We start from the raw sequence: 10,350 nt of genomic DNA, 5'->3' as shown, positions 1-10,350 counted from the left end.
GTGCATCCATTCTGCAGACTGTTGAATCGCTTTGTAGTCGTATACAAGACGGTGCTCGCCTGCCACGATATATTTTAATGCAATATCGTGGGAGACGACCACAGCACGGCTGACGTTTCCACTTCGTAGTTGCTTTGGTCACGCAGATTTTGATAATGCATGTACGGAGAGAAAAACGTTATCGCTTTTTGTATGAAATCTACTTCTACAAGATCCAAGAAAGTGGTAAATGAAATAAAAGGAGGGCTAAGTACAAAAATGACTTTTATTAACAACATATCACAATAATGTTGCCAACATACGAACTTTATAAAGAATAGGTATTTATATAAAAGTGAAAGGTTTCAACATCAGAACTTCAACGTAAATTGAACATTGTAAAATTTTGGAACAAGGTAATTTTAATTAAGTAAGTAAGTATATCCTTAGACTACGAACACTTCAGAAGGTATCATTTGAATCCCTAAATGACAATGGGTAACATTAAAGACTGTATACAGCTGATATAAAAGCTTCGTTAACTCCTACGGAATATACATGTTATTTAAAACAGTAAACAATTATTGATATGCAATACAAAATTTAATTTATCATTCTACTTATAATACACTGTTTAGTTAAAGAAACTTAACAATTTCAAAAACATCATAAAATTGGACTAGATTATGAATCTCTTTGGTTGTCCGTGGTTGCAGTTTTACATTATTATCACAACTAGGTACGAACATATTTTTTATTCAGATAAGTACAGAATTAAAAATTACATTTTAAATTTTTGTTACCTACTTGATTACCTCACGTATGCATCAAATATCTACCTAGCTCCGACATCAGCAATTCCTCGAAATTCTTTCATAAAATAGACATGTAGGGAAAAATGATTATTATCACATAGTGTACTTAGTTAGTTAACCATAACAATTTAAAATGTTTTGATACAAAACGACTGAAACTTACCTAATAATTTCATAGAAATTAGAAAAAAAGTAAAATTAAAAAGCACGGCAGATAATTATAATATGCATAAGAATCACTAAGTAGGTACCGAAATTATAATCTGGCACACACTGGCCTTAATGTTTTTATGAGATATTTTCACAAAATATTTAATGAACAATATTTTTGCAGTAAAATTACCCATGGATTAAGAACTATAAATGATATTTATATCACAAACTTGTACAACATTAAGTAATTAAAATAAAATTATCCTTAAATCTATTAAAATCACTTTGGTTAGTTTGACATCAGTAAAAAGCACAGTACTAAAATGTTTAAGTACAAGTCCGTTAATATAATGTTTAGAGTATTTCAATTTCATTACATTTTCTGGAAGACTTTTGTGCATATCGTTGTTTTTACTTCACATTAATTAATTAAGTTTAAGCTCAGATTTGATCATCACAATCATTTTGGTTCAAACTTTTTTCATGTTCTCACAAAACACCCAAATAATCACTTACAGTTCTCTAGATTTTATTTTCCGTATTTGAAATCCTTTCTCTGTTGCGTGGATCATAATATTGGCAGTCTTGTTTTCGAATTCATTTTATTGGTAACTACTTAAGACACCCGGTTAGGTTACTTAGTTTTCCTTATTCTTACATATTTGGTTTTTCGAAACTAGCTTTTTGGAATTACATCGCATTCGAATTCAATTCGGAACGGATTACAATAATTCTCACGGCCTTAATTGCAAGGCACCGATTCTTCGAGCTATTTTTGTAGCTACGTCGAAAGTAATCGAGCCTCCCTTGGTGGTCTCCTTACTCTCACGAAGGGAGTCAAAATCAATGGATCCTAAACTTCACCCCCTCTCTCGTCAAGTCCATGGGTCGATCTTGTACCAGTACACGTAATGAACGACAGAAGCGCACAAGCCTGATGCGAGCAGAAGGATCGATGATAGTCTACACACTGTTATACTTCGTTTGGGCGAATTCTCTCCTGAAACAAATGAATTCTTAGTTAATATTATTAATTTTTATCACCATTGAGTAGCTTTATTATGTCAAAGAGTTTTAACTCATAAAAGTGTGATTTTATTTATTTATCTTTATATATATTAAACAGGACATCTATCTACCTAATCGGAATTGAGCGCGTAAAATGATAAAAGGAAAATTAACAAATGGCACATGCAGTTAAAACTGTGCATTTATTTGTATTCTATTAGAGTATTAAAGAGTAAAGATGACAACACTAAACTCAAAGTAGAACGGTAGATTTTGAGAATGATGTCGCAGTACTATTTTCGCACAACAATAAGATAGCGTACGACTATGTATATTAATTGTCGCGACAAACCAAACACAAACTCATTTATTAAAGTTTGCACAGGTGATAGATGCCTTGTACATTTTAGTAACGAAGATAAAATTGAGTCGAGGCTATTATCCAATTGATGAATTCTTTAGTGACACAGTTGCGTGAAAGCAACCAGCTTTCAGTTCCCCACAAGATGGTGTAGTTACTAGTATTGTAACTTTTAATGATTAGAAAAGAGCAACTGCTGAGTTTCTTGGCGACTCAGTGGAATCTGCGTTCCAAACGGGCGGTAGAGTCACAGACGTAGCATAAGAGATACTACTTAGTTGTTCTACATGATATAAAATAATGTTGATTTTGATTTCGACAATGTCGCAGGAAAAAGCTATAGGTACGTCATTTGTATGGTCGATTACATAACAGACAGAGCCCTATTCTAAGTTCTCTCCTTGGGCATAGTGGCAGAAATATTTTTAAATTTACCTGTAAATACGAGGAAAGCCAGGGGAACTCCGACGGCGGCGCCCAGCGCATGCGCGGCCCACGCCACGTGGTTGTACGACACCTTCGGCCCAGGCACGCGCAGCAGCGCCCAGCAGCCTTCGGAGACGCCCAACACCACCACACTCAGAGGCCGAAACCACCAAAGGGGGATGTGGCCGAATCTGTAAAAAAATCATTGATGTAGCTAATTTATAATTTTATTTTAGTTTAAATAAAAAAAGATTAAATACATAGTATCAAAAATTAGAGGTTTCGTACTCAGGTATTTTTTCGACATTTTGCACGATAAATCAAAAACTATTATGGTTTCCTTATGATATTTTCCTTCACCATTAAATCAAGTGATGTTTAATTGCTTAAAACGTACATGACCAAGAACTTGATACCGTGCTTGAAGTGTGTGCCCGGGATTGAGCCCCCAACCTTCCGAACCTATCACTATCGCCGCTTTGTTGAGCTGAAATATACAAAGTTCATATTCCATACCTAAGGCACACGTTAGGCAGATGCGCAGTCAATAAAGCATAGACAGCGGCGGAGGCTCCCACCACGCGCACCTGCGGCTGCAGGGCTCCGGCCCCCAGCGCTCCTGCCGCCACTCCTCCCAGCCAGATCGTGGCCACGCGCAACCAGCCTTGCTCGCACTCGAGACGCCAGCCAACCTATAATGAAAAAAAAACTTTTTTAAGATTCATTTGAGCTTGTTATCTGAATTTCACATAGGTACATAAAATTGAAGAAAAATTGAGCTTTATGAAACTTATTTCGTCCTTCTGTCCTGCTATTTCGTCTCTTTTGGGAACAGGGGCTTCGAGGCAGGGTTATTTTGCCAAGGCGTGTCCTCACAGGTAGTCAAGTCAAGCCAAAAAAAATGAAGCTAGCGAATAAAACAGACCAATAGAACGAAAAAAAAATTACGGATTGAGCAAGAATCAATTTGGTTCCTTGTGTATCATGGACTTCCGCAAAATAACGCCTGCTTCTATACTACATCAATAAAAACGATTGAAATTTCACTTGCACTTTGCACTTTTACAGTTTTAATAGAAATCACGAACTTTGGACTTAATTTTAGCGCAGTTTTTGGCCACTCAGTGCTGGTGGTGTATTCAGTGGTCCAAAAACTTCCTTGGTCAGAAATGCAGGTAATTGCATCGTTTTGTTCGCCAGCTCCTCTAATATAAAAGTAAACTTACAGCCAGTGCCATGAGTGCGTTGAGCGCCAGATGGGTGGTGCCCATGTGCACGAGGCCGTACGTGAGCAGCCTCCAGGGCTCCTTCCACCACGCGCCCGGCGCCCACTCCAGCTTGGCGCGCCATTCCTCTGGAGCGCACAGGTGAACCATCACCTGGGGAAGAGTCACATTCATATAAAGTTTACTTGGAGTATGCCGTATCTCGGTGCGTGCTGCTGGACAGGATCGTTCGTGAAAAAGCTTCGGAAGCTATGGGAGTTCGCGCACCAGTGGTACAGGAGGTGGAACAGCTTGGCACCGTGATCGCAAACCAGTGGGTGTTTCAGAGAGGATCTGAACCGCGGGACACGCAGGAGATCTGCATGTTGTAAACGTCTGTCCCAGAAAGGCGAGAAAGACTCAAGTGACAAAGACAGAGATAAATAATTTGTAGGCACCCGGGCGGATCTCCTACATAAGGAGGGTCTCTTAAATTATTGAAAGTATAAAGAAAAAAGAAAGGTGAAAAAAAAATATTCAAAAATCACTTACATTGAGAAACAGCATGGTAATGATGAAGTAGGGAGGCCTTAAAACGTCTTTCAGCTTTTCTTTCCTCTTTTGGAATTTCGTTTTCGCTTGCGTTTTTAATCCGGACTTGACTGACGTACATTTTGGTTTCTTGACAACCAAAACTCCTAAAGTGAGACCAGCTTGAAGACGGCACGAGGATTTCTGAAGGGGTTTGCTTCCGAGGAGTCGTCGGTTCTCCCCGGGGCTGTTGGTTCTGCTATCGTTCCCGAGTCCCAACTCCTCGTTTTCGGCCCAGGCCTGCGCTGGTGGCGGCTCTTCTGGCAGGATCCGTCTTCCCTGATGAACTGGTACCTCTTGATAGTCTCCATTTAGCCGCTCCACCTGATTTCGATATGATAAGAATTAGACTTTATCCGCAAGAATTTACTAAAACTATGCCGAGAAAATCTTGTCTATATTTTGTATTTACTTGGAGTTCCATAACTACCGAAGAATATTTTAGAAGTAAGCTACAGTGTAGTTTTAGTTTTGTGACTTTTTTATTTTTTATACCAACCTGTTCGCAGTCCTCCGCATCCGGAGCCATTGTTCGCCGCAGAAGATACTCTGGTCATCTTCTAAAAGAGTCACAAGAGCGTTACACCATACCTCCGGCGAGTTCTGGCAACAAATGATACCTCTCGTCAAATCCCATCAAATTTATACCGTGTTAAAGGAAAATCGAGCAATTATATTATATTTAACTCCCTAATTAGGGATTCCCTTTAATTTGCCCGGAAATTAGAGCTATTAATAAACTATTGCGGTTTGCTTATTGGTTTAAAGGACACAGATTTGTTATATTGAGTACTACGTCTTCTTATCATTCGCTATGGTTTTCCAAAGGATTATGTGTTTTACCCTTTACTAGCGTTATCAAGGTGCGTTTCAGAATTTTTGTCATCGAAAATACCTGACGATGCCGGAATTCCTAGAGTTAGATTGTTTTGGATAACAAGTTGTCGAGTTTTGGATAACAGCAGTCGACCTCTACTGCGTAGTGATTGCATACTCTTTGCTCTACTGGCTATCATGCTCACGACTCTGTTGGTGCTGCCGAGTAGTTAGCTCTCGAGAGTAAGATACACACCTACATTATAAGTCACCATCGTTACCTGATGGTAAGGAAATGCGACGTAAACTAGAAGCTCATTTAGGTAATCATTCAATTAAGGAAAATATTATTTATGGCTTTCTAACTCTCCGCAACACAGTTTATGCTGTTCATAATTTTACTATAGACTTTAAGCTCATTTTATGCTTTAAAACACTGCTTACTAAGTATATTTTTCATACCTAATTTTATAAGGGAGAAAAAAGAATAGGTACACCTAGAATTAAGTACACCAGAAAAAATAGTGACCTAAATAGAATTCATAATTGAAAGAAAATTTTACCGACTGAAAAAGATTCATCAGCGAACTTTTTGAAAAACACTACGTATTTAGAAAAATTCTTGTGTAAAAGCGAAGTAATTGCGAAGTCTGCAGTGAATAGCTGTCAACTGCGGTGAACTGGACGTCGCGTCGTAAAGTGCGGGCCCTCGCATGAAAAACCTCGTAAACGACATGATACTCCACTCAAAAGGATATTTACTTCAGGATTTAAAAAAAAACTGTCGCTTCAATCTGTACGAAGCGCACGTATAGGCAAGGTTGCCATTTAAACTGAACTTTATGTAGGTAATTGGTGTTGTGTATGGTTAAAATAAACGGACGGAGAGAGGACCAGAAATGGAGCTTTTTTTGATAGCAAACTTTAACGCAGCTTTATCGGTATTGCATATGGTTGAAAATATAAAGCACAAAGGAGAGGGCCCAGATGTAGCTTTTTTGATAACTTAAACTCAGCTTTATTCGTTTTAATATATAGTTGAAATTAGTATAAACCACGCAGGAGATGGTGCGGCGCGCTTTTTTAATCGCCGTCGCTATGCCAAAGTCAATAGAGCTGAATTTGAGTTGCTTTCAAAAAGCACATCGGCTCTATCTACGAGTAGTTTGATAGATAATTATTTTTTTTTTAAATTTTTGTTCTCCATGACCATCACACTAATATTATAAAGGAGAAAGTTTGTATGTGTGTGTGTGTGTATGTTTGTTACTCCTTCACGCAAAAACTACTGGACGGATTGGGATGAAATTTAGAATGGAGATAGATTATACCCTGGATTAGCACATAGGCTACTTTTTATCCCGGAAAATCAAAGAGTTCCCACGGGAATTTTAAAAAACCTACATCCACGCGAACGAAGTCGCGGGTATCTGCTAGTTGTTTACTAATGAATAAACATTCTATCTTTACAAATTGATCTAAGTAATTATCAATTACATAAATGGAAGTTAAAAGAGTTAATCTAAACGTCTACTTAGTTAAGTGTTTTATCATGTCATAAAAAAATCAATACTCAGTAATTAAGCACCGTGATAACCTAGTGATTAAAACGTCCGCTTCCTCTTCGGGAGTTCGGGGTTTCGATCCCGGGCATGCATCTCTAACTTTTCAGAGTTAAGTACCTATGTGTGTTTAAAATAATTAAAATAGCACTTGCTGTAACGATGAAGAAAAACATCTTGAGGAAACCTGCATGCCTGAGAGTTCTCCATAGTGATCTTAAAGGTGTGTGAAGTCTGCTAAGCTGGTGAAGTGCAGTCACCAGCTTGGACTATGGCTAAACCCTCAATTCAATTCAATTCAATTTATTTTCTTGCTGAGCCCTTCTCAGTCAGAGAGGAAATCCGTGTTCAGTAGTGGGCTGGCGATAGGTTGATCATGAGGAATACGTCGGTAATTTAGTACTTTACAGTATGTACTTAGAGGTACGTGAAAATAATATGACTTCATCGCCTATTTAAAGTGACCCTGTAGGACTGTGCTTATGCGTTGTATCCCTAAATATTGGTTTTTCCACCTTATTAATATCCTCTTTAAATAATTATATTTATTATTGTCTGCCTATCCATACCATAATATTATTAATTATTATGTAAGTGAATATAATTAATATGGGCCTAATGGTGTGGTCATTTAAATAACTTTTAATAATAGTAGTTTTAAGTGTAGTATTTTTACATACTGTTACTAAATGCATGTTTTGTAATTATGACAAGTAGGCGCAATAAGCATTACGCAAATTATTTTTAAATGTTTTTGGTTTTTGGTAGAAATCAGCATGGACCTGTTTTTAGGTAATTTAATTTCAACTTAATTAAATCTACTTACCTACCAAAATATTATTGAGACGTTTTTATCAGGCTAACATAATATTATTGTTATACTATCACCACAGCATTACTTAGCATTTAATTAAGTATTATGTTAATAAAGAGATTAGATTTAAAATAACAGTTTAGGTTATAACAGGTTATCTGTCACTATCATTGGTGCCTACTTACAAAGATAAGATAAAAATTGGGTTATCATGAAATGTCAAATCCAAATTCCCACTGTTGCTAAATGTCAGATTACATAAAAAGAGTTTTCATATCGCTATCTACTTGAAATTTAAATGTTAAGCTACATAAGTTATGCTAATTACTGAACCAATCATGCCCTCGGGGAATGTTGCCAAGAGGTACATTTAAAAAAACATAAAATATTCAAAAAATTCAGAGACGAATTACGAATAACTAAAAACCCCTGAAATGGACCTACAAGTAGTACCTACCTAGGGTGGAAGGGTGTTTCATACAAAAAAAAATACAGTTACGTTTTGGGCCGTTTATTATTTGAATAAAAATCTATTCTATTCTATTCTGCTATCAGCCAAAATTAAAATGGCGAAAATTAAGTTGCATCAAAAACAGGTCGGCAATTGCAGTTCCAGCGTAGGTACATACCTACTTGTATTATATTAGTAGAGGTTAGTGCTGAAAAGTTTTAATTATAACTATTAAAACAAGAAATAATTTATAACTGAAAATTTAAAAAACCCCCGACACAAAAACCTCTATAAGAAAACTAGAAAAGAGCTTGATAACTTTCAAACGGCTGAAGTCACCTTTCAAAAAAAATTAAATTAAAATCGGTTCATTCGTTTAGGAGCTACGATGCCACAGACAGATACACAGATACACACGTCGAACTTATACACCCCTCTTTTTGGATCGCAGGTTAAAACATTCAAAAATGTAACTTTTTTTTTTTATATATATTTTATATACTTTTTATTATATTTATTAAAAATATTCAGTTACAGTAACGGTATAAAAAATTATCATGCACGTCAACAGTGCACTACTAAATAAAACATCACTATCCAAATCGGTCCAGCATTGACTATGGTGTTGACAGTTAGGTATCCCATGTAATGAAGTGTCATGCATGGTGTTCTGGTACCTATTCTGTATGCAGTCGCCGTTGCAATGCAAGCCGATGTACCTACTTCAAGAACTCGTGGATTTTACAAGATACCTATTTGGTAAAAACTGAAAGACTATGTATTTTAAACCCCTCCTGATATGGGTAGAGTCTAGATTTATTTGTGAGTTTGGTGGATTTACATTCTACTTGCAATATGCTATGAGCAGGTGACAAAAATGTACAAGAATTCCTGAACAGTAGGTATAGTCAAAATTAACTTATTTTACAATCATATTCATAGCGAACAAAAAATGCTCTTTTTTTGCGCTCACCCCTTTATCTAAATTAAGTGCCGTACGATTTTAGTCAGTGGAAAAAGATTGTAACTCAGCATCCATTGGTGATAATAAAATGGTATTACTAAAATGGTATTAATTAACCGTCTTCTCGGCAAGTATTTTGTCGTGTCAAGCGAACTTTCATCCTATCCCAGGTAACTTACAATATTTTTAAGTATAAAGGAGATATTAATACATAATATTGAATTGTATACCTAATTACAATGCCATTATTCATTTACTGTAGAAAATAATTGTAACTCACAAAAAATAATAAAGTAGGTAGGTACCTACTTGGAATAGCAAATAAATAAATTGAATTTGAATGATTATTTATAAACTATATGAAAGTTTAGATTTTACCTTACTGACAAACACTTTTAAAGTTGGACGGCGTTAAAGCTTTACAGAAGTTACGAAAAATGAGATACGATGTTTTTCCTTGCAGATGTCGCATTGTTCTTTCCCATCAGCTCTCTGACTAATGCCCTGTTTGTGGCTAACTCTTAGATAGGTCGGTATGTCTGTTTGTTATAGCCACAGGTTATAGCCAAGCCATCAGATATGCTTATAGGATCATCCGCGATTACTCAGCATTTATGAATACTTATGCCTGATTAGATCAGTACGCAGTAGTTATTGTTTTGGTCTGGCTAGTTTATCCACATTAGCTTTATACTCGTACCTACATAATTGTTCAGATTAATAAGCTCGCGTTAGTGTCGCGTTTGTTTATGCTACCATGACGTCCCTTATCTTCAATGGTAAACAACCACATACCGATAAACTGAAGCGAAACCCTAGCTTGAGATCTATAGAAAGTTTAACTACGCTACGACTTTACCTAGTTAGAGTTAATTAATGTTCCCATTATTTCGTAGCATGCGGCATATTATTTCTTTTTCGGCGTATTATTATATTTTTTTATACTTCCATTGCTATGGTGGTAAACGGAAAGTTAGCTGAAACTGAAAACTATGCGACATGCGTGTAGAACGCATAGTTTTCTGTATGGTGGTTGACCTAGACATTTATCGCTCCATTCACGCGGGCAGCGGGCCAAGGCTACTCTAGTTACTACGCTAATAGTTCAAATATTTGGCCGAACAGTTCACTCTGTATCACTGAGCTACTGGTTATACATATGAAAATACTCCTTTGGCCCACTCAGGTATTATTAGTTCAATGCT

The 10,350-nt window shown here is 36.6% G+C and overlaps 1 protein-coding gene and 1 long non-coding RNA gene across 3 annotated transcripts in view; both read right to left on the bottom strand.

Annotated features, from left to right (window-relative positions):
- Positions 1–10,350, bottom strand: part of LOC123881079 — a 283,317-nt gene that overhangs the window by 174,675 nt on the left and 98,292 nt on the right. The gene's annotated exons all lie outside the window — the stretch shown is intronic.
- The window catches only part of LOC123881066 (rhomboid-related protein 2-like), a 28,981-nt gene continuing 18,881 nt past the window's right edge, over positions 251–10,350 (bottom strand). For both annotated transcript variants that reach the window (XM_045929631.1, XM_045929630.1), the window contains exons 2-7: positions 5,038–5,141; positions 4,500–4,862; positions 3,969–4,121; positions 3,259–3,434; positions 2,752–2,933; positions 251–1,947 (exon numbers count right to left, since the gene is read on the bottom strand). In XM_045929631.1, the coding sequence (XP_045785587.1) occupies positions 1,823–1,947; positions 2,752–2,933; positions 3,259–3,434; positions 3,969–4,121; positions 4,500–4,862; positions 5,038–5,067 (1,029 nt within the window). In that variant the 5' untranslated portion in view covers positions 5,068–5,141 and the 3' untranslated portion in view covers positions 251–1,822. The remainder of the gene's footprint in view (positions 1,948–2,751; positions 2,934–3,258; positions 3,435–3,968; positions 4,122–4,499; positions 4,863–5,037; positions 5,142–10,350) is intronic.

The sequence above is a fragment of the Maniola jurtina genome, chromosome 3, assembly GCF_905333055.1.
Source record: "Maniola jurtina chromosome 3, ilManJurt1.1, whole genome shotgun sequence".
NCBI lineage: Eukaryota > Metazoa > Arthropoda > Insecta > Lepidoptera > Nymphalidae > Maniola > Maniola jurtina.
Note: the sequence above shows the minus strand (reverse complement) of the source record. Positions and strands in the feature narration are given on the sequence as shown.